The sequence below is a fragment of the Cetorhinus maximus genome, chromosome 23 (genome assembly GCF_964194155.1).
Source record: "Cetorhinus maximus chromosome 23, sCetMax3.hap1.1, whole genome shotgun sequence".
NCBI lineage: Eukaryota > Metazoa > Chordata > Chondrichthyes > Lamniformes > Cetorhinidae > Cetorhinus > Cetorhinus maximus.
Window position 1 is genome coordinate 24,599,738 of NC_135901.1, and position 24,629 is coordinate 24,624,366.

Consider the following 24,629-nt stretch of genomic DNA (forward strand, 5'->3'; position numbering starts at 1 on the left):
CTGAACTATGACACAAGCTGTGTCTATCTGAGTTACATTGATACAGACTCACTCATTCAGTAAGTGATGGGGTCTGACTGAAATACAACAACTTATATTTATATTGAGCTTTTAACATAATTAAACATCCCAAGGCGTTTCACAGGAGCATAAGGACATATTAGGTCAGATGACCAAAGCTTGGTCAAAGAGGTCGGTTATAAGGAGTGTCTTAAAGGAGGAAAGTGAAGTAGAAAGGTGGAGAGGATAATGGAGGAAATTCCAAAGCTTAGGGTCCAGGAAACTGAAGGCGCGGCCACCAATGGTGGAGAGATTAAAATCGGAGATAAAGGACATCAGATAATGGTGCTCCATGTATGTGGGCCTTATAGCCCAGGCCTCAAGGCCCAAATCTGAACTTTGCAACATCTTTTGACCGTCCCTAGTCTCAAAGAAAAGCAATTCCCCGTATGAACAGCTTGTAAGATCTTTGTTTATTGATACCATAAGAAGTTAGAACCAGTTGAGTCCTCCTGTGTACTCGATGGGGATTGACTTTAACAGATTTAAAATCCTCTGGATTTCAGTGTTACAACAGCAACATTTTAATAAAAAGAAAACATATATATAAATCCTGGAAAACTAAAAGAACAAAAATGGGGAAATACACAGCAGCTCAATCATTTCAAAGTGATAAATGAATGGTCACTGTTTCAGGGGGACTCCTTCAGAATGAACCCTTCCCACCAGCAGCACCAACCCCCACTCCCACCCCCCCCCCTCCCTGTTCACTGAACATTCCTTCACCCACTCATCCACCCAATGGCTCCCAGCCCGGATTGACATTCAGCACGAACCCAGTGAGAGGGTGAGCTGGCCCTTGGGATGTCAGAATGGACAAGAGCTGGAAGTGGTTCCAATCAATACATTTTCTGTGTCATTATTTAAAAAGGGAATTAATATTTTGTCAAACGCCCCTGTGCACCCCCTTGGTGAATTACAATTTCCAGCCCAGACTCTTCCTATTGCTTCTACATGGTGCATCCTGTGTGGTTTCAGCAGAGGGAGAGACAGGCTGCTCACATCCCTGCTCTCACTGCCGAGAGGCTTGTGGTCTCCGTCTTCTGGGTGTCAGAGCCCCTCAGGGTCCCGGCAAAGACTGGTCCACCTGTATCTGTGCAGGGGCAGATTCGGCTGGTGGGAGACGGGACAGCGTGTCGGGAGATGGGGGTAGCATGTTGGGTACTGCCTGGGGGTTCGGGAGTAATGGGTGAGAACTGGGAACACTTTGATCGGTGTTCCCACTTCCGTGTCTCCTTTGTCTATCATCCCTCTCCTGGACCAGAGTCACATCATTCCTCCCACTCTGCTGCAGACCAGTTTGGTGGAGATCAGTGACGTGTTGTAAGGTCACAGATACAGTGTCTGTCATCCTGTTTAAGGCAGCAGACATCTCCTGCACGGCCGTGGTCATGACCTGCATGGACCCATTTCAGAGCCGTGCTTGAAGCTCCATGGAGGCAGCCACTCTCTCCATAACAGACAGTCTCTGGAACCTCCTCCAGCCCTATGATCCTTCAAGCTCCCTGCGCCCCTCCAATTCTGACCCATTCCCCACACTCCCACCTACTTCACTCCACCATTGGTGGCTGTGCTTTCAGCTGCTGAGGCCCAGAGCTCTGGATTTCTCTCCCTAAACCTCTCGCCTCCTTAAAATCTAACTCTTTGACCAAGTTTTTGATCACCTGATCATGCGGAGATGGTGACGTGGTGGTTAATTCACTGGACTAGTAATCCAGAGGCCCAAGCAAATGATCTGGGGTCCTGGGTTCAAATCCCACCACGGCAGATGGTGGAATAAATCTGGAATTGAAAAGCTAGTGACCATGAATCTATCATCGATTGTTGTCCTTTAGGGAAGGTGATCTACCTCCTTACCTGGTCTGGCCTACCTGTCATTTCTGACCCACAGCAATGTGGTTGACTTTTAACTGTCCTCTGAAATGCAAGCTACTATGTTCAAGGGCAATCAGGGATGGGCAATAAATGCTGGCCCTGCCAGCGATGCCCACATCATATGAAGGAATAATAAAAAATCTAAAGCATCTTGGGACATTGTTAAAGGTTCTATATAAATGCAACATGATGTTGTTATTACCCTTCACTGGTAAACTCAGGAATGTCACGCCAACATTTTCAATAATTACCAAATTTTCAGGCTGGAAACTTAAACCTGCCATTTCACTTTCAGGAACAAATCACAGTTTTACACCAATCCCCAATTTGACAGCACATTTCCAGCATTCACCATTGTTCTTCCTGACTCTAAACCCAGTCGTAAAGGAGCCTCCTAAGCTTTGAACCATGGAACACACATTTCTTAAACATCAGTATAACTCACATGTTCAGTCCTGGATGTGAGTAACAGCAGCAATAAGACTCCAACTCCTGCAGTCACTTGTGAATTTGCTGGTGTCTCACAAGGTCGGATAGCTGAATGAATCCCTTCTCACATTCAGAGCAGGTGAATGGCTTCTCCCCAGTGTGAACTCGCTGGTGTCTCAGCAGGTGGGATGACTGAGCAAAGCTGTTCCTACACACGGAGCAGGTGAACGGCCTCTCCCCAGTGTGAATTCGCTTGTGTACCAGAAGGTCGGATGGCTGGGCAAATCCCTTTGCACACACGGAGCAGGTGAACGGTCTCTCCCCAGTGTGAACTCGCTCATGTCTCAGAAGGTGGGATGACTGAGTGAATCCCTTCCCACATGTGTAGCAGGTGAACAGCCTCTCTCCAGTGTGAACTTGCTGGTGTGTCAGAAGGTGTGATGACCGAATGAATCTCTTTCCACACTCAGAGCAGAGGAATGGCCTCTCCCCAGTGTGAACAAGCTGGTGTGCTACCAGATTCTTCTTGTTTTTAAAGCTCTTCTCACAGTCAGAACATTTAAAAGGTCTTTGATCACTGTGTACACATTGGTGGTCAGTGAGGTGGGATGACTGAGTGAAGCTCTTCCCACACACAGTGCAGGTGAATGGTCTCTCCTCAGTGTGACTGCGTCGATGAGTTTCCAGCTTTGGGTAATTCAATCCCTTCCCACAGTCCCCACATTTCCATAGTTTCTCCATGGTGCCAGAGTCCTTGTGTTTCTCCAGGTTGGACGATCAGTTGAAGATCAGTCCACACACAGAACATGTGTACAGTTTCTCCCCACTGTGAATGGGGTGATTTTTTTTCAGACTGTGTGACTGCTTAAAGATCTTCCCACAGTAAGTTCAGTGGAACATTCTCACATGGGTGTGTGTCTGTCTCGGTGCTTTTCCAGTCACACTGATGTTTGAAATCTTTTCCCACAAACAGAATAGACAAACATTTCTCTTTCCACATTCGAAAGCTGATGATATTCAGGTCTTGATAAATTGAGCGAGTATCAGATGTTGACGTGACGTGTTTGGTTTGGCTTTCCTGTCTGGAACTCCTCCCCTTCTAATACTCTGTAAAAGGAGTTGACAAAATTCATCTCTGTAAGTGCAGGTCAGAATTTCAGAACAATCAATTCCAGTTTCTATGGAACATTTTTTCCTCTCTTGTTTTCCCCAAAGCTGTAAATCTCCATCCGAAACACTCTCCCTGTGCTCAAATCCAAACCCATTGCATCACCTCCATCAATTCCTTACTCCATTCCCAGTTTTCTCCCTCCCTCTACTCTGGTTGTGTTCAGTTCTTCAGCTCCTGTGGGCAGAATGAGGATAAAATCAATGAGTCAATGATTTGCTCTCCTGGTCACTGGGACCCTGAAGCCCTGTCCACTCTCTGTTCTTGCACCACAAATTACCAGCTTCATTCAGCTGAACTTTACAGCCTCCCTTTGTATATTTGTGAATTATCTCTCACTCCCTTTTCTTGCTTTAAATTCATTTCACAGCTGATTAGAAAGGGATGATTTGCAGGAGGGAAACTCAAACCAAACATCACATACAAATCTGATAGAGTCCCTCGAGTCCTCAGGACCTGAATATCATCAAACTTCAAACATGGAACGTAGGAGGGGATTCAGTTAACAATCTGAGCTGGAGAACCATCAATGTAGTCACACAGGAGAGAGGCCATTCATCTGCTCTGTGTGGGAAAGGATTCACTCGGTCATCCAATCTCTGTACATACCAATGCGTGTGTACTGGGGAGAGGCTGTTGACCTGTTCTGTGTGTGGGAAGGGATTCACTTGGTCATCCCATCTGCTGACAAATCAGTGTGTGTGTACTGGGGAGATGCCATTGAGCTGCCCCGTGTGCAGGAAGGGATTTAAACAATCAGCCAACATGCTGCCAGCTAACCAGTGAGTTGATTCTACTGTTATTGCTGCTGTTAATCACATCCAGGGCTGAACCATGTTCATTCTGACAGCTGGGGCTTCGTTCTGCTGATTTTACTCATCCTTACAGCCGGGCAGGGGTTTATATTCTGGCAGCTTCCCAGTGGCCAGAGAGGAATTAAAAATTTGGGTCAGAGCCCCTGCGATCTCCTCCCTTGCCTCCGTCAGCAGTCTGGGACACAAATCATCTGGACCTGGATATTTGTCCACTTATAAGCCTGCCAACATCTCCAATCCCTTGTCACTTCCTATATCTATTTGCTCAAGAACCTCACAGTCTCTCTCCCCAAGTTCGATACCTTCATCCTCATTCTCTTGGGTGAAGACGGATGGAAAATCTTTTCACCTGAAATCTTTTCCCACAGACAGAACAGATAAACTTGTTTCTTTGTACATTCAAAGGTCTATGATATTCAGGTCCAGTTGAATTGACTGAACTTTGATGCAATGCTGTATGTAAATCCTCCCCTTCTGATCCCCTGTAAAAGGAACGTTCTGTCCTGCTGACAGGGACATGGATGATTGCGCATGCGCCCTGCTGCACATTGCCCCCTATAAAGATGGCGACGCCACATGAGCCCTGCAGCAACGCTCTGTTAAAGATGGCGGCGCCATATTGCCCCCGATAAAGATGGCGGCCCCAAAGCGCGGCCTGATGCCGAGGGAACAACTGCCGGCGCTCTTGGTGCAAATACGGGAACAGTTGTTTCATACCCGGACTTCAAAGTCTGCGCCAGGTGTTTATGAAGTATCCCCACCCATCAACCCACCCGAAGAGCGCTCCATTCCTCTCCTGTACTCGGCTGTTTCTATCACCTGTTGCGAATGCGACACGACCTCCTAGCGCCTCCGTCGAACTCCAGCACCCGCATTGCGCATGCTCGGGACACAGACCGGTACTGCGCCTGCGTAGATGCGCCTGCGTAGATGCACCTGCAGAGCAGGCAGGGCACAGTCTGTCCCGCGGAGAATGCTGGGTAATACCTCTGCTATTGGATCGCCCCCTTTGTGAGGAAAGCTCAGTTCCAGAGGGCCAAGATATAACATTAATAATCAAGTGATACACATTTGATGTTTGTGGCTATGGATCGAATTTGGTGCTCAAAACATTGCTAAAAGTAAAAAGAATACACCTGTTTTGCCAACATAAATCAGTTGTTCTGATAAATGGTCTGGTACATTGAGCAGCACCAGAACCATTGCAAAACAGCAGATCATCTGGCTCAGTGTTTGCCGTGCCTTTGTAGACCTGCTGGTAATATAACCTGAATGATAATTGTGTATTTCATATATGTTACATCACAACATTTAGTCAATTTCCTTGCAGCCGATTGTTTTGTCAGAAAATATATTCCAGCAACCTTAATAACCAGTTCCAAAGAAGAATCACATGGACTTGAAACTGTTAGGAACAATGTATAATTTAAAGTTGAATATATATGTGTACACACATATATATACACAAATGGATTCAGTTTCATTTAGGTTGCTGTCAGCCTTGGTGTCTGGGAGTCTGAACGGTCAGGTCTTTTGGGTTTGTTTGCATATGTACATTTTGAATGAGGTGTTACAAGCCCTGAAGTGAAAGAGATGGGTCAAATGGGGTTAAAAGTTTTGTGAGTCAGGGCAAAAAATACAAAGTAGAGAAAAAAAACTTTCCTGTTGCCTTGCAACAGTGATCCAGGGACAGACACAAAGAAAGACAGGAGTTGGGAGGAAGATAGTTCCATGCGTTTCAGAGAGAAGGGACAGGAATTTTAAGTTCTCTGATAAGAAAACTTTTAAGGCCATTAGCACCAGTAGTTGACTGAATAGTCAGTTATAGAATTCAGAAAAGTGATCAGTTTAGCTGAGGTGCTACTGGAAGACTTTAAGAGTTTAAGGTGTCTTGGGGAGAAATACAAGTTCAGTGAAAAACATTGAGTGAACGCTCAGGAATTTACCAGAAGAAAACAATTTACAACTGTGCCAGTCCCAAGCGAGAAGCCTTCCTGTCAAGCTATTGGTTACTCTTTACTGGTTTATGTGTCAGTAAAGATATTGCTGGAGTAATGGAATAGTGTAACTTTGAAGCATTTTCTTGTGTTTGTATTGAGATCTTTCCAACCTTTTTTTCTGGCGTGATATAGTTCATTTTTCTTGTTTAATAAATATTTTATCCTTTGTGTTAAAAGTTAATCAGCAGTCGTGTGAATTTGTTCAGCAACTTGCCTCCGTGGTTTCTGAAAAAGAAGTCAGGATCTATCAAGCCAGCTTTCACCCTGGGATCTGACTTGTCCAGTACTAACATCAGCTGGGATCATAACAAAACAAACTGTTTCTCTCGCTCCACAGATGCTGCCAGACCTGCTGAGCGTTTCCACCATTTTCCATCTTTATTTTTAATAACTAATGTTTCTTTTATCAAGGGATTTCCTTATGAAGTGAACTTTGTCAACGCTACATGAAAAATGGAGCAGTCTGAGATAATAGAGATACGAAATAGATAAAAAACAGATGGGCAGTACTGAAGGTGAGTAACTCACCCTGTGCAGATGGAATGCATTCCTGGTTGCTGAGGGAAGGAAGGGTAAATACTGAGGAGGCAATTAGTCACAAGTTTCCAAAACACCTTATATACCCGGGTGAACATAGAGGACTGGAAGACTATAAATATTACACCCTTGCTCAAAAAGGGGAGATGGATAAACCTGGTAATTAATGCTGGTCAGTTTAACGCTGGTGATGGAGAAGCTGTTAGAAACAAAAATCCAGGAAAACATTAACACCCACATTACCAAGTATAGACTGAAAAAGGATAGCCAGCATGGATTTATTAAGGGCAAATCATTTTTAACTATCTGGACTGACTTTTTTTGTTTGTGGGTTGACATAGAGAATGGGATGAGGAAAGTGCAGTAGATGTTGTGTATTGGGACTTTCAAAATGCAATTGGTAAAATTGGAGGTCATGGGATAAAGGCAGAAAAGGGTCAGCAGCAGCGAGATACAAAATTGGATCAGGGTTACAAATGAGAGTTGTGGTGAATGGCTATTCTTCTTACTGGAGGGAGGTATAAAGTGGTTGTCCACAGGGTTCAGTACTGCTGCTTTTTATGTACATTAAGGCTTGTAATTGGGGGTACAGGGCCCAATTTTGAAATTTTCAGCTGACAAAACTTGAAAGTGTAGATAAATTAGTGAAGAAAATAAGATTAGATTTTAATAGGACACAGACACAGCTGGGGGAATGGACAGACTCATGACGGATGACATTCAGTACAGCTAAGTATGAGGTGATACATTTTGTCAGGAAGGATGACAAGGCACAATACATTCCCACTTCAGGCGAGACAGGGAAGTAAAAGAGGAATGGGTATGGAAATCAGGCAGAAGGACTTGATATACTTAAAGAAATTAACATAGAAAGGGAGGAGGTTCTTTGTGGTCTGGCAGGCTTAAAAGTAGATAAATCTTCAGGCCCGAATGAAAGATATCCCAGGCTGATAAGCGAGGCAAGGAAGGAGACAGCAGTGGCGCTGGCAATAATTTTCAAAACCTCTCTGGCCACAGGAGAGGTGCCAGGGGACTGGAGGACAGCCAATGTGTTACCGTTATTCAAGATGGGAGGAAGGGATAAACCAGAGAACTACAGGCCAGTCAGTCTAACCTCAGTGGTGGGGAAACTAAAGGAAGCAATTCTGAGGGACAGAATTAATCCACAATTGGAAAGGCAAGGATTAATCAAGGACAGTCAGCATGGTTTTGTTAAGGGGAGGTCATGTCTGACCAATTTAATTGAAATTTTTGAAGAGGTGACTAGGTGTGTAGATGAGGGCAATGGATTTGACGTAGTCAACTTGGACTTCAGCAAGGCGATTGATCAGGTCCCGCATGGGAGACTGATAACAAAGGTAAGAGCCCATGGGATCCAAGGCAATTTGGGTCCAGAATTGGCTAAGCAGCAGGAAGCAGAGGGTGATAGTCAAGGGGTGTTTTTGTGCCTGGATACCTATGTCCAGTGGAGTTCCACAGGGATCGATGTTGGGTCCGTTGCTGCTTGTGGTATATATAAACGATTTAGACTTGAATGTAGGAAGGTTGATCAGTAAGTTCGAGGATGACATGAAAATTGGTGGGGTGGTAAATAGTGAGGAGGATAGCCTTAGATTACAGGAGGATATAGATGGACTGATCAGTGGCAAATGGAATTTAATCCGGATAAGTGATGCACTTGGGCAGGACAAACAAGGCACAGGAATACACGATGAAAGGTATGACGCTGGGAAGTACCGAGGATCAGAGGGACCTTGGTGTGCATGTCCACCGGTCCCTTTAGGTAGCGGGACAGGTAGATAAGTTGGTTAAGAAGGCATATGGGATACTTGCCTTTATTAGCCAAGGCATAGAATATAAGAGCAGGGAAGTTAAGCTGGAACTGTATAAAACGCTGGTTAGGCCACAGCTAGAGTATTGCATGCAGTTCTGGAATCCACATTATAGGAAGGATGCAATTGCATTAGAGAGAGCGCAGAGGAGATTTACCAGGATGTTGCCTGGGCTGGAGAGTTTTAGTTATGAGGAGAGATTGGATACACTGGGGTTATTTTCACAGGAGCAGAGGAGATTGAAGGGCGATATGATTGAGGTGCATAAAATTATGAGGGGCATAGTTAGGGTAGACAGGAAGGAAGTTTCCCTTTGGTGAAGGGATCAATAACCATGGGGCATAGATTTAAGGTAAGGGGCAGGAGGTTTGGAGGGAATGAGAGGAAGAATTTTTTCACCCAGAGGGTGATGGGAATCTGGAACTCACTGCCTGAAAGGGTAGTAAGGGCAGAAACCCTCATAACATTCAAGATGTATTTGGATGTGCACTTGCAATGCCATGGCATACAAGGCTATGGGCCTAGTGCTGGAAAATGGGATGAGAATAGGTGCTTGTTTGACCGGCGCTGACTCGATGGGCCAAAGGACCTTTTTCTGTGCTGTAGACCTCTATGACTCTATGACATAATAAATAGGATAATTTTAAGGGGGTGTTTATGCAGAAATATTTGAAGATGGCAGGACAGGTTAAGAAAGCAGCTAATAAAGCGTATGCAATTCTCGGCTTTATATATGGAGACATTGAGAAGAAAAGCCAGGAAATTATGCTGAACCGATGTAATTCACTAGTTCAGTACCAGCTGCAGTACTGTGTCCCATTCGGAGTCCCACACTTTAGGGAGGATGTGAAGGCTTTGTAGAGGGTATGAAAGAGACTTACTCGAATGATTGCAGGTTGATGGATCACCACCGGTCTATGGATAGTCTGGAGAAGCTGGTGATGTTCTCCTTGGAACAGAGATGTCTAAGAGGAGGTTTGAGAGGGGTCTCTTGGACAAGATGAGCTTAGACAGTGCATTACAGGAGCTGGGAGAGAAACTGGAGAAAGATGAGAGTTCAGGGCTCAGACAAGGAGAAACTTTAGAGATAGTTTGGTTCAGTGGGATGGTGGAAGGGAGGGTCATGGCAGGGTCAACCAATTGGGTAGTCTTAATCTTAGTGATAAAAAAGTTAATGAGCTCCTTGCACTTGTTGTTGGAGGTGAGGATGGAGGAGGCAGAGGGAAGGGACAGCACTTCAAAAGGAATTAACTTGTGTTAGACATATTAAAAAGATTTGCCACAATGTGTTTAACATAAAGCTAATTTATCCAGATATTTATCCAGAATATTAACACCCATAACTGGGCTGGAGTTTATTAATATCAGCAGAAAAAGGACTCTACTGAATATGGTTGTGTCCTGGATGTGATTAACAGCAAAATCCATCTCCTGGAGTCACTTGTGAACTTGTGGTGTCTCATCAGGGTGGATGGCTGAGTGAATCCTTTCCCACACACGGTCGAGGTGAATGGCCTCTCCCCAGTGTGAACTTGCTGGTGTACCATGAGGTGGGATGGCCCCGGGTCTTTTACAGCACTTCCCACAGTCTGGGCATTTCAATTGTCTGTCCTCACTGTGAACTTGCTGATGTGTCAGCAGAGTGCTTGACTGAGTGAATCCCTCCCACACGTAATGCAGGTGAACGGCCTTTCCCCAGTGTGAGTGCGCTGTTGTTTAGTGAGTTGAGATGATTGCTTGAACCCAGTTCCACAGTGAGTGCACCTGAATGGTCTCTCATCAGTGTGAACACGTTGATGTATCATCAGTTCCCCAGAACTTTTATAGCACTTCCCGCAGTCTGGGCATTTAAAAGGTCTCTTATCAGTGTGAACTTGCTGGTGTCTCAGCAGGGTGGATGATTGAGTGAATCTCTTCCCACACTCCATGCAAGTGAACGGCCTCTCCCCAGTGTGAGTTCGCTGGTGTTCAGTGAGGCCAGATGATCTCCTGAACCCAGCCCCACAGTGTGAGCACCTGAACGGTCTCTCATCTGTGTGAACACGTAGATGGTGCATCAGTTCTCCTGAACTTTTATAGCACTTCCCACAGTCCAGGCATTCAAAAGGTCTCTCGTCAGTGTGAACACGTTGATGAGACATCAGTTCGCTGGAACTTTTATAGCACTTCCCACAGTCCAGGCATTTAAAAGGTCTCTTGTCAGTGTGAACACGTTGATGACGCATCAGTTCCCCAGAACTTTTATAACACTTCCCACAATCTGAGCATTTAAAAGGTCTCTCATCAGTGTGAACACGTTGATGGGACATCAGATCGCTGGAACCTTTATAGCACTTCCCGCAGTCTGGGCATTTAAAAGGTCTCTCCTCAGTGTGAACCCGCTGGTGTCTCAGCAGGTGGGATGACTGAGTGAAGCTCTTCCCACATATAGAGCAGGTGAAAGGCCTCTCCCCAGTGTGGCTGCGTCGATGAGTTTCCAGCTCCGATGGGTGATTGAATCCCTTCCCACAGTCCCCACACTTACATGGCTTCTCCCCATTGTGACTGCGTTTGTGCTTTGACAGGCCAGACGATCGGCTGAAGCCTCGTCCACACACACAACACGTGTATAATTTCTCTCCACTGAGAACGGTGCCTTTTCCTTCCATGTGCAAGAGTCTATGCTATTCAAGTGATGATAAATTGGGCGGCTCCGTCAGATACTAATGTGATATTTGGTTTGAGTTTCTTGACCACAATCCTCCCTCTCTAACCCCCTGTGAAATTGTGAAAGAGAGTTAATGTTTTAGGATATGCAGATTGAATTACAGGGAAGAAAAACAGAGAATTACAGGGAAGAAAAATAGCATCATTTGATCGTCATTATAAGCTCAGAAGCAGAAAAGAAATGATCTCTGGTGCATGGGAAGATAAAGCTGGTAAATCAGCAGTGAATAGCCGGGGAATGGCAGTAGAAACTTCATTCGGATATAGTTGGTGGAAATAACAGTAAAATATCAGGCATGGTTAAAATACACCCATTATTAGAGGCAGACGAAGTTAAACAGTGACAGAGAGGTGACTGGGGAGGGCAAAGGTGAAACAGAGCAAGATGGACATTGATTCAGATCCACGGTAAAGGAGCCACACTAGCCCCAGAGATATGGAACCACAGCACAGCACTAAAATCTCTAAATTGTAGACGAATGCTCAATAATACTCACTTCTGAAACGATTTCACTGTTTTCACATTTAAAATCTCCTGCTGGAGATGGCAGCTGGAAAGATATCAGAAACACTGGAGTCAGATGAAATCCTAGCAGCTTTCAAATCTTCTAACCCCCTGTAGGAGATCTCCAATAGCATAATCGTCAATCGACAATATAAATTCAAAAGAGATGGAACGTTTTGAGTTTACAGCATGTAAGCCTGTGAAAAGAGTTGTCAAAAGACATCAGTCAGTCCAGCATAAAAACTCGAAGATAAAAGCAAAATACTGCGGATTAAACAAAAACAAAAATTGCTGGAAAAACTCAGCAGTTCTGACAGCATCTGTGGAGAGAGAAACAGAGTTAACGTTTCGAGTCCAGATAACCCATCTTCAGAATACTCTGTCAGACCTGCTGAGTTTTTCCAGCAATTTTTGTCTTTGTTTCAGCATCAAAACTCTCCTGGTCACTGGGACCCTGAAGCCCCGCCCATTCTGTTGCGTCACCAGGATGGCCACGCATGCGCTCTGCTCCCCGCTGAACTAAGATGGCCACATTAACCTGGGCCGGTTTCCGGGAAAAAGCCCGAAGCGACAAAGGCGGGAGCTTTAGGTTCTTATTCGGGACTTGCGGCCTACACAAGATCTTTCGGAAACCTCCCCTTCCACTCCTCCCCACCCATCTGCTCTGTTCCCTCCCTGCGCCCCAATCGCGCTCACCTGATTTCAAAACCATCTGCAGCACGACGCTGATCAATAACACTACACATGCTACGGAGACGGGGAAATGCGCCTGCGCACTGGGCTCCTGCAGGGTGAATAGGGCACTTTCTGTTCCGCACGGAACGTTGGGTAAAAACAGCGACATCGAAACTCCAAACTGGGAATAGAAAATAATTGTTCTTCACTTGAGATACTGAACAAAAGGAGACAAAAATCCAAGTGAGTGGCTACTCTGCCATGCTACATTTCCCGAAGTGATTTAAACCACTGCTGTCCTGTGGGAATACACTGAGTTATCAACATTGTTTCTCCACTCACTCCTCCCCTGAAGGAGCTGACTCTGGCTGGGTTCAATTCCACAGTCACTTGATTTTCTCTGATAGTTTATATTCACTGCTTTACAGAATGAAACAGCACAGATGGAAACCATTCGGCCCATCATGCCTGTGCTGGTTCTTTTGGAAGATCTATCCAATCAATTCCACAACCCTACTGGCAGAGACAGAACAATGAATATCTGCTGTAGTAATGCAAGGATTAATTGAACATGTTTTCCTCTGTGTATTTCTCAGACACACTCACCCCTATGGAAAGATCGATTGCCCAGTGTATTAAGCAGATATTAAGGGTTCACTGGTTAGTTAAGCACACAGAATACCTGGTCGAGCTTAATTCAATAATTCTACACTCCCCACACACCACAGTGACATTATAAGTAAAGGGCCAAGTTAAGGGAGTATCCCCGGTGTGATAGAGCGGATGAATTGCGGAGTACAGTAGTAAAGCAGTATTAACAGTCTAAAACCACAAAATTACCAACTGGTTGGTTTGTTTCAGTATGAAAGAATCCCAGATGATCCCAAATTATTGGAGAAAATTCTGAAGGAGAGAATCTATCTCCACTTGGAGAGGCAAGTTTTGATCAGGGATAATCAGCATGGCTTTGTCAGAGGGAGGTCAAGCCTAACAAATTTGATTGAATTTTTTGAGGAAGTGACCAGGTGTGTAGATGAGGGTAGTGTAGTTGATGTAGTTTACATGGATTTCAGCAAAGCCTTTGACAAGGTCCCACATGGGAGACTTATAAAGAAGGCAAATGCACATGGGATACAGGGTAATTTGATAACGTGGATTCAAAATTAGCTTATTTGTAGGAGACAGAGGGTGATGGCAGAAGGATGCTTTAGTGACTGGAAGCCTGTGTCCAATGACATACCACAGGGATCTTTGCTGGGTCCCCTGTTATTTGTCATTTATATAAACGACATAGATGACTATGTGGGAGGTAGGATTAGTAAGTTTGCAGATGACACAAAGATTGGCCGGGTGGTTAACAGTGAGGTTGAGTGTCTTGGGCGACAGGAAGATAGAGACAAGATGGTCAAATGGGCAGATAAGTGGCAGGTGGAATTTAACCCTGAAAAGTGTGAGGTGATACACTTTGGAAGGAGTAATTTGACAAGGAAGTATTCAATGAACAGCATGACATTAGGAAGTTCTGAGGAACGAAGGGACCTTGGCGTGTGTGTCCATAGATCTCTGAAGGGGGAGGGGCATGTTAGTGCGGCGATGAAAAAGGCATATGGGACACGTGCCTTTATCAATCGAGGCATAGATTACAAAAGTAGGGAGGTCATGTTGGAGTTGTATAGAAACTTGGTGAGGCCACAGCTGGAGTACTGTATGCAGTTCTGGTCGCCAAATTATAGGAAGGATATGATTGCATTGGTGGGGGTGCAGAGGAGATTCACCAGGATGTTGCCTGGGATGAAATATTTAAGTTATGAAGAGAGGTTGGATAGACTTGGGTTGTTTTCATTGGAGCAGAGAAGACTGAGGGGTGACCTGATCGAGGTGTACAAGATTATGAAGGGCATGGACAGGGTGGATAGGGAGCTGCTGTTCCCCTTAGTTGAAAACAAGTTCAAGGTGAGAGGCAGGAGGTTTAGGGGGGATGTGAGGAAAACCTTTTTACCCAGGGGGTGGTGACGGTCTGAAATGCACTGCCTGGGAGGATGGTGGAGGTGGGTTGTCTCACATCCTTTAAAAAGTACTTGGATGAGCACTTGGCATGTCATAACATTGGGCCAAGTGCTGGTAGATGGGATTAGGTAGGTAGGTCAGATGTTTCTCACGTGTCGGTGCAGACTCGATGGGTCGAAGGGCCTTTTCTGCACTGTGTGATTTTGTGACATGTGAAGTAAGAGGCAATGTCCACTGGACCTGTTAAAGCCACATTACTGTTAAACTCATTGGGGTTTATGTGGACTGTATCAGAATGGTGCTGTGTCTTTGTTTCCCCATGAGAGCTGTAACATCCTTTTGAAATACCCACCACAATATTTAGCCCAGAAATCTGAGGTAATTGTGATCACAGCCATTCAAACCATTGCAGACAGAATCTCCAACTATTCTGAAAGATCTTTTGGTTATAACTCGCTCAGGGAAAACCAACCACTCTGGCAAAACACAGCTTCTCTACAGCAGAAAGGAAGCCACTCATCCTCCAATTCAAACGCCACAGGAGTTAGTGAAGAGGATGATAGTAATAACCAAGCAGACTGATTCAGCAGGAAAGCTGCTCCAGAGGGGATTCCATGGGATCTACCCAAAACTCCATCATTGGCACCAGTATGACAGACTCCAGTTAAGGCTGATGTAAAAACTTGTCAGGACCATGACCTGTTGTGACTCTGGTCAAAGAGGCTGTACACCATAGGAAAGTCTTTCCCTCATCCCTCGCAGCAAGTAATGATTTACCCATCCTATATCATAAGGTTTTCTACCACAAGGATGGCTCTAATTTGATTTGAATCACATCTCAATACCTTAGAATTTTGTTCATGGATCAAATTAGGCGAGTGTTTCTCTGTTTCAAGTCCTCGATTTGTTACATAATTACTAATGGTGGCCGAGGATGCACCATGATGTCCATCACCACCCGAACCTGCGTCTCATCTGTGTCCAAATTAAGCCAGCTTCTGCTACACGAAAGGTCCCATTAACATGTCCCATCTTAATGATGTCCCTAGAAACATTGCAGATTGATTATACAGTCCCACAACCCACAGTAAAAGGTGACTGGTATATTCTGGTAGTTATAGATATGTTTACATGGTGGATTGAAGTTTTCACTGTCTGTAAAATTGATGCAGTCACTACAGTTGAAATCCTGGAACAGATCTTAATCAGATGGGACTTTCTGAAAAGGATAGAGGGTGATAATGGTTCTCATTTCACAGCAGACATCATGTAGCAGCTCTTTCATCTTGTGGCTGTGGAACAACATTTCCACATCCCCAACCACCCAGAATCCAGTGGAATGGTCGAGAGCTTTAATCACTCTGTAGAAACAACACTGATAAAGCTATCATGAAGGGAGCTGATGGTCTGGTCAAGCTCAATGACTGGGTCACTGTCTTGCCTCTTGCCTGGCATCTTAATGACCCTTCACTCCACTCCTGTTCACTCCCCTGGTCACAGACCATTTCAGCTCATGACAGGTCTGCAAATCCAGATTGTGAATCCCCCCGGGGTCCCACTCCCCACTACTACTCGACAGACTCACAAACAGTTTATCTGCTAGAGGCAGAGAAGAAGATGGTGCTGTCCATCTCAAAACTCCAGGGAGAACCACCCCACCCGTTACATTAACTGTTCAATGGGAGATAAATTCATGTTAAAAACATTGCTAAAATGGGGTGGGGCTGGGAAACCAATTGGGGAGGTCTACATGATGTTCTGAATAATTGAGGGAATCAAATCTTATATTCGGTAATTGGAAACAAGGAAAGGAAACACAATATCTATATTGCCAAGGAGATCAGTGTAAACAGTGCAAAATGAAAAGTCAGATAACCAGATAAAGAATAAATGCTTTGTTTGATTTTATCCAACAGGAACAAGATGTCATAAAAGCAAAATAGTGCAGATGCCGGAAATCTGAAACAAAAACAGAACATGCTGGAAAAACTCAACAGGTCTGACAGCATCTGTGGAGAGAGAAGCAGAGTTAACATTTAGAGTCTGTATGACTCTTTCAGAGCTAAAGGGAAGTAGAAATGTGATTAAATTTATACTGTTTAAGGGGGGGTGGAGCAGGTGAAGCTGAATAGAAGGACAAGATGTGGATGGTCATCATGCCCCTGGACTGTGTTGAGACTGAAGAGTTATTCCTGCCGTATGATCCTCCCCCCAGATTGTGGTGCGTTGTGATGTCCTGAGGTTGTGAACAGCGTTATATCAATGCAAGTCTTTTTGCCAAGTTGCTGACAACGTGCACTCTCCTGATGTTGATGTCTGGAGATTTTAATTTTTGCCCCATATATCCAAACCCAGGTCATTTCTCTATACTGGGGAGAGCAATGGTCCCAACACTGACCCTGGGAGACACCAGTGTTTACATCCCTCCAGTCTGAAGAACATCCATTAACCACTGCTCTCTGTTTTCTGTCATTTCCCAAATTCCTACTCATGCTGCCCCACTCCCTTTAATACCGTGAGCTTTAACTTTATCAACAGGCCTCCTGTCCGGCTCCTTATCAAACACCTTCTGACAACATCCACTGGATTTCCTTGCTCACTGCACTGTGTTATTCCCTCAGATAATTCCTGCTGTTTGTCCTGAATGAATCCATCTCATTAACAAATGTTGAGATTCAGGGACAGACTCAGTGCTCCAGTCCTTTTCCCTTATTCCTGTTGGTCTGAAGCTCACCTCAGTCCCCAGGGCCGGGTTCATGGTGAAACGGATGGTCCTGAGCTGCCTTTAGAAAATAACCAGCAATTCAACTCATAAGTTACAATATTTAATCGAACAAAATTGATCAAAGATTCTGATAAAATATTCTCCAAAGTTTTCTAACATGGCGCTGAGATTGTTCGTGATGATTTCATCATGGTCACCATTACCTGGTGTAGCCCGGGTTTATTTTATACCCGTTCCCTGAGGCACTTTACCCCCACCCAAAATCCCCATCCTTTGGAGAAAACTCAGTCACTGATCTGAGATTAGGGATTTAAATGGTGGCTCTAACAACCCAGCATTCACCAAGAGGCAGAATCCACCCTATCTCATAAACACCAGAGCCCAAAATAAAACAGGGAACATTATCCCCCAGACCCGAATATAAAACAGCGAACATTATCCCAAGACCCAAATATAAAACAGTGAATATTATCCCCAGACACGAATATAAAACAGTGAACATTATTCTCCCCCCCAGACCCGAATATAAAACAGTGAACATTATCCCCCAGATCTGGGAGCTGCCCTGAGACTGTGACATTCCAATGTTCCAGATGTGCTCATTCCAGGAACAGGATATAAGGACCCGATTATTGGAGACCAGGGACACCCCCCTTCAAACTTGCCTCATGTGAGGAACTACACCAGTGAGGTTCAGGAATGATGCAACCAGAGTCACATGACCACCAGGTGCATCATCGAGCAAAGCATCACAATGTTGAAGATGTGTTTCAGGTGTCTGGATAGGTCTGGAGGTGACCTTCAGTACTCGACAGCCAGGGACTCCAGAATAATAGTGATGTGCTGCACCCTCACAACATTGCATAGCAGAGGAGGAGGAGGAAGGGACAGACTGAGCTAGTGGGAGGTGAGGCAGCCTGTCAGGTACTGCCTGGGAGTGGCGGGTGAGGCCAGTTAAAAGGTCAGAAGTGAGAACGCTTTGAGTGGAGTTCCCACTTGCATGTCTCCTTTCTCCATCATCCCTCTCCCAGACCAGCGTCACATCATTTCTCCTACTCTGCTGCAGACCAGCTGGAATCATCCTGGTCAATTTTCTCTGCACCCTCCAGTTTCTCTATATCCTTTTCATAATATGGTGGCCGGAATCATATGCAGTACTCTAAGTGTGGTCTCACCAAGGCTTGATACAGATTCAGCTTAACTTCCATACATTTCAATTTTATCCCTCTAGAAATAAATCCTAGTGCTTGGTTTGCTGTTTTATTGCCCTGCTAACCTGGGGCACTGCTTTTATTGTTTAGGATGTTTGTCCTCTGAGATCCCTTTGTTCCTCTACTCCACCCAGACTCACACCTTTTCCTACCACGGATGTGAAGCTGACTGGTCTATAATTCCCTGGGCATATTCTGTCTACCATTTTAAATATAGGAGTTACATTAGCTATTTGCCAGTCTTCAAGCACTACACCTTTTTAATGATTAAATCTGTGTAGTGAGGCTCCTGCTATCTTTTCCCTAGTTTTAAAAAAATCTGTGGTTGCAATCCATTCGGATCCGAGACTTTTTTTTTAAGTTTGATTTGTTTCTTTAATACAGCCCCTTTCTGGACTTTAAATTGACTTATCTCATGACTCATCTCATCATTCAATGTCACATCTCCCTGTTCTATCTCCCTGGTAAGTACTGAAACACAATAATTATTGAATATTTCTGTCATCTCTCTATTGTTCCCTGTGGTATTATCCTGCCTAATCCCTTAATGATCCTATTCCCATTCCAGCCTTCCTCTTACTGATGTTGTCAACATCCTTCCAACTACATAAGTTGGTGGACGTGCAGCAAATCAAACTGTTGGGGATGGGGGAGCTTCATATGGTTCACTTTTATTGATGGCTGAAGAGACCAATCCGTGAGAGGCAAGTTCTGCCACATATGGCACATATGAAATAGTTCTCAGGTGCAGTTGTGGGTTGCTGTTTTCAGTGTTGGCACCTGTTGCCAAGCCACTGTAATGACCATCCTCCATCCTGTGAACATACCCGAACCAGTGAAGTCACCTCTGCTTGATGAGAGCCAGCATACTTGGGAGATTTGTCTTTGAGAGGACTGCCGCATTCTTGATTCTGTCCCTGAGACGCCCAGAATGTGCCGCAAACAGCGAAGGTGAAAGTTGTTGAGCTTCCTTTCCTGATCACTGTAAATCGTCCATGTTTCACAGGCAGACAACAAGGTGCTGAGGACACAGGCCTCATAAACCAGCATCTTGGTGCTGAGAGGCAGCTTGATGTTATTCCATGGACGATTCGTGAGTCAGCCAGAAGTGGAACTGCTTTCCCTACGCGTGTATCGAGCTCTGCATTGAGAAACAGATTGTCTGTCACTGTGGACCCAAGGTCATAGATTTCACTGACCACTTCCAGCGGGGTGTTATTTACTGTGATATTTAGGGTGGAGATGTGACACCATGTCCCCAAACCACAGTTTTCTTGATGTTTACATTAAGGTAGAACAAGGTACAGACATGGGAGAGACAGTGCATGAGTCTTTGTAGCTGAGTTTCTGTGTGAGTCACTAGTATGGCATTATCACTGTAGCAGAGGTCTGTGATCGAGACAGGCTGTATTTTTTTGACTTCACTTTCAGACTGGACAGGTTGTAGAGTTTGCCATCTGATCGAGTATGCAGGGAAACTCCTTCCATATCTGCAGGGAAGGCCAAGGTCAGGAACATGGAGAAGAAAATACCAAACAAAGTGGGGGCTAAGACACAGCCCTGTTTCACTCCATTCTTCACCCTGAAACTGTCAGAAGTGGAGCCATCAAACTGTACAGTACAGGGTGTGTTGTTACGAAAGGAGTGGATGAGACTGAGGAGCTTTGATGGACAAAGCTCTTGCTGCAATCTCCTCTGTCACCTTTGTTTTTGTATACGGTGATGATTTTTGTGTCACTCATGTCCTATGGAATGGATCCTACCTTCCAACAGAGAAGAAAGAAATCATGAAGATATAGCAGTAAACAGGACTTGCTGTGCTTGAGAATTTTGGCTGCAATTCCATCCTTGTCGGCTGTCTTTCAGTTTGTCCAACTCAACCATGACAGGAAGCTGCGGGAAATAGTTAAATGGAGATTGAGAGATGTCTGTCTCATGAGAGTTCCTTGATAATTTAATTTCAGAATGAAGTTGTCACTGTATGTAATGTGCAAGAAAGTCAGAATTGTCAGCAAGGATTAATCAGCATTTTCTGTTTAGAGATGTTAATCAGTGGAACCTTCCAGACACTGAATTGTTGAGTTTGCACCAAAGATTAATTTCGGATTGAAGTAAAAGTTCATAATTTTATTGTTAATAGTTCCTGGTGAGAGTTCTTGAGTTAAAGGGAAAGATCACTGACAGTGCTTTTAAAAAGGGACATTGTAACCCTGAAAATCAGTGACATCTCCAGATTATTAAAGTCCAGCCAGTGATAGGGATTGTTAACATCAGCAGAAACAAACCCAGTCTATCAATCCAGGATGTGATTAACAGCAGCAAAATCCAACTCCTGCAGTCACTTATGAAGTCGCTCGTGTGTCACTAGACTGCAGGAGCGAGTGAATCCCTTCCCACACACAGAGCAGGTGAACGGTCTCTCTCCAGTGTGAACTCGCTGGTGTGCAGAGAGAGCAGATGAACATCTGAACCTCTTTCCACAGTCAGTGCAGCTGAATGGCTTCTCATCAGTGTGAATTTGCTGGTGTGACTTAAGGGTGGATGATACAGTGAATCTCTTTCCACACAGAGAGCAGGTGAATGGTCTCTCCCCAGTGTGAACTCGCTGGTGTTCAACAAGGGCGTATGACTGCTTGAAACTCTTCCTGCAGAAAGTGCAGCTGAATGGCCTCTCCCCAGTGTGAACTCGCTGATGACTCACCAGGCTTGATGACTGAGTAAATCCCTGCCCACACACTGAGCAGGTGAATGGCTTCTCCCCAGTGTGAACTCACTGGTGTTCTTCGAGGGCGGATGAATACCTGAACCTCTTTCCACAGGAAGTGCAGCTGAATGGCTTTTCCTCAGAGTGAATTCGCTGGTGAGTAACCAGGTTGGATGACTTTGTGAATCCCTTCCCACACATGGAGCAGGTGAACGGTCTCTCCCCAGTGTGAACTCGCTGATGTTGATTGAGGTCAGATGAAGACCTGAACCTCTTTCCACAGGAAATGCAGCTGAATGGCCTCTCCTCAGTGTGAATTCGCCGGTGCAACATTAGGCAGGTAGGCTGAGTAAATCCCTTGCCACACACGGAACAGATGAACGGCCTCTCCCCAGTGTGACTGCGTCGATGGTTTTCCAGCAGGGATGGATAATCGAAACCTTTACCACAGTCCTCGCATTTCCATTGTTTTTCCACGGTGCCGGCCCAGGTGTGACTGCGTCGATGATATTCCAGCCGGGATCTATAACTGAATCCTTTACCACAGTCCTCGCATTTCCACGGTTTCTCCATGGTACCAGTATCCTTGTGTCTCTCCAGGTTGGACAATCAGTTGAAGCCTCATCCACACATAGAACACGTGTACAGTTTCTCCCCACTGGAAATGGTGTGATGTTTGTTCAGGCTGTGTAACTTGCTAAAACCCCTTCCACAGTCACTGCACTGTAATGCTGTCACACAGGGGGTCAGGGGGTGGGGGGTGTCTTGGTGCTTTTCCAGTCACACTGATGTTTGAAATCTTCTCCCACAGACAGAACAGAGAAACGTTTCATATTCCACATTCAAAGGCCGATGATATTCAGGTCCTGGTGAACTGACTGACTGTCAGTTCTTGACATGAAGCTTGATTTGAGTTTCCCATCTGTAAATCCTCTCCTAATATTATCCTGTAAAAGGAGATTACACAAGTCATCACTTTAAATCCAAGGCAGAAATTGGGAACAGACAATTCTAGTTTCTGTGGAACATTTTTTCCCCTCTTGTTCCCCCAAAGCTGTAAATCCCTGTCCCACACACTCTCCCTCCTCCCTGGGCTGAAATCCAAACCCATCTCACCATCTCCACCATTTCTTTCCTCCACTCCCAGTTTTCTCCCTCCATCTCCTCTGCCTGGGTTCAGTTCTCCAGCTCTTGTCTGCAGACTGTCAATAAAATCAATGAGTCTTATTGGGGTTTGGGGCCTCCAGCGGGTGTTTCTGAATCCTCCCCGCCCACCTCCCAGGGTTTCCTTCCTTCCCACAGATCAGATTCCTCATTGATTTGAGCCCAAAGTGTAACCTCTTATTTATTGTCCCCCCCTCCCCCATCCTCTGATGTGAACCATCCTCCACTCGCTGACCCAGGATGGCGGCCGTTAACCTGGGCCTGTTCCCGGGAGGGAGAAGCCCCGCAGCTGCAAACCAGGAGCTGACAATTATTCCTCAGGGTTTGCGGATCCACAAAGTGTTTCCAAATCCTCCCACTCACCGCCTCGCTCTGACTCCGCTTCTCCGGGACAAACAAGCGCTTCTTCTCGCAAGGCCATCAATCGCAATGCGCATGCTCCAAGCTCTTCGACACTGCACCTGCGCACTGGTGTCCCGCTGTACGGCGCATGCCCCAGCTCACGGGACTCGCCTGATAGACAGATGTTCTGGACCAATAGAGGCTGGGGGCGGGGCTGGAGGACAGGGCGCGAGACGCTGGTTCTTCAACCAATCGGAGCGAATGAGGGGCGGGACTGAGCCCGTATCTCCCTCATTAGCTGAAACTGCATCATTTCAAAAACTGATTTATTGCAAACTCCAGGAGAAAACTGGACCTTTCTGTTTGTGGCTTTAAACAGATGAAACCCTGTGGGTGTGGAGTAAACATTTCAATATTTGTTAGTGAATGATGAAACAATGTACAAACAATTTAAGGGCTGACTTCAAGAGCAACTGGGCAGATCGGGAATGTCATCATTTGAATAAGGAGATCCCCTGGTTTCAATAAATGAAGTGACAGGGCTAGGACAGAAACGTAGAAACTAGGAGCAGGAGTAGGCCATTCAGCCCTTCAAGCCTGCTTTGCCATTCATCACGATCATGGTTGATTATCCAACTCAATAGCCTGATCCCGCTTTCTCCCCATATCCTTTGATCCTTTTAGCTCCAAGAGCTATATCTAACTTCTTCTTGAAAACATACAATGTTTTGGTCTCAACTACTTTCTGTGGTGGTGAAATCCACAGGCTCACCACTCTCTGGGTGAAGAAATTTCTCCTCATCTCAGTCCTAAGTGGTTACCCCGTATCCTCAGACTGTGACCCCTGGAACTGGACTTCCCCACCATCAGGAACATCCTTCCTGCATCTACGCTGTCTAGTCCTGTTAGAATTTTATAGGTTTCTATGAGATCCCCCCTCATTCTTCTGCATTCCAGCGAATATAATCCTATCCAACTCAATCTCTCCTCATATGTCAGTCCCGCCATTCCAGGAATCAGTCTGGTAAACCTTCGCTGCTTCTTCTATCGCATGAACATTTTTCCTCAGATAAGGAGACCAAAACTGCACACAATATTCCAGGTGTGGTCTCACCAAGGGTCTGTATAATTGCAGCAAGGCATCCCTGTTCCTGTACTTGAATCCTCTGGCTATGAAGGCCAACACACCATTAGCCTTCTTTACCGCCTGTTGCACATGCATGCTTACCTGCAGCGACTTCTGCATGAGGACACCCAGGTTTCTTGCACATTCCCCTCTCTCAATTTATAGCCATTCAGATAATAATCTGCCTTCCTGTTTTTGCCACCAAAGTGGATAACCTCACATTTATCCACATTGTACTGCATCTGCCATGCATTTGCCCACTCATTCAGCTTGTCCAAATCACACTGAAGCATCTCTGCATCCGCCTTACAGGTCACCCTCCCACCCAGCTTTGTGTAATCTGCAAATTTGGAGATATTACATTTAGTTCCCTCATCTAAATCATTAATATATATTGTGAATAGCTGGGGTCCCAGCACCGATCCCTGTGGTACCCCACTAGTCACTGCCTGCCATTCGGAAAAAGACTCATTTATTCCTACTCTTTGTTTCCTGTCTGCCAACCAGTTTTCTATCCATCTCAATACACTACCCCCAATCCCAATTTTACACGCTAATCTCTTATGTGGGACTTTGTCCTAAGCCTTCTGAAAGTCCAAATAAACCACATCCACTGGCTCCCCCTCATCAACTCTATTAGTTACATCCTCGAAAAATTCCAGTAGATTTGTCAAGCTTGATTTCCCTTTCGTAAATCCATGCAGGTTAGGGAGAAAGTTAATGAAGTTCAGCTCTTCTCTCTGACGGG

General features: G+C 45.2%; 4 protein-coding genes across 4 annotated transcripts in view; all 4 read right to left on the bottom strand.

The window, feature by feature from the left end:
- Positions 1-24,629, bottom strand: part of LOC144697259 (uncharacterized) — a 488,548-nt gene that overhangs the window by 173,498 nt on the left and 290,421 nt on the right. The window lies entirely within an intron of this gene.
- LOC144697322 (uncharacterized) overlaps positions 1-24,629 on the bottom strand; it is a 166,914-nt gene that overhangs the window by 9,657 nt on the left and 132,628 nt on the right. The gene's annotated exons all lie outside the window — the stretch shown is intronic.
- Positions 459-5,221, bottom strand: LOC144697212 (uncharacterized). The gene is made up of 2 exons (XM_078569107.1): positions 5,167-5,221; positions 459-3,471 (listed from the first exon to the last, which is right to left on the bottom strand). The coding sequence occupies exon 2, from the start codon at positions 3,103-3,105 to the stop codon at positions 2,434-2,436; it is 672 nt and encodes a 223-aa protein (XP_078425233.1). The 5' UTR covers positions 3,106-3,471; positions 5,167-5,221; the 3' UTR covers positions 459-2,433.
- On the bottom strand, positions 10,039-22,838 carry LOC144697405 (uncharacterized). The gene is given in 6 exon segments (XM_078569384.1): positions 10,039-10,380; positions 10,383-11,196; positions 12,423-12,434; positions 21,094-21,317; positions 21,402-22,196; positions 22,777-22,838. Coding segments are annotated over 5 exon segments (1,698 nt in total). The 5' UTR covers positions 21,823-22,196; positions 22,777-22,838; the 3' UTR covers positions 10,039-10,153.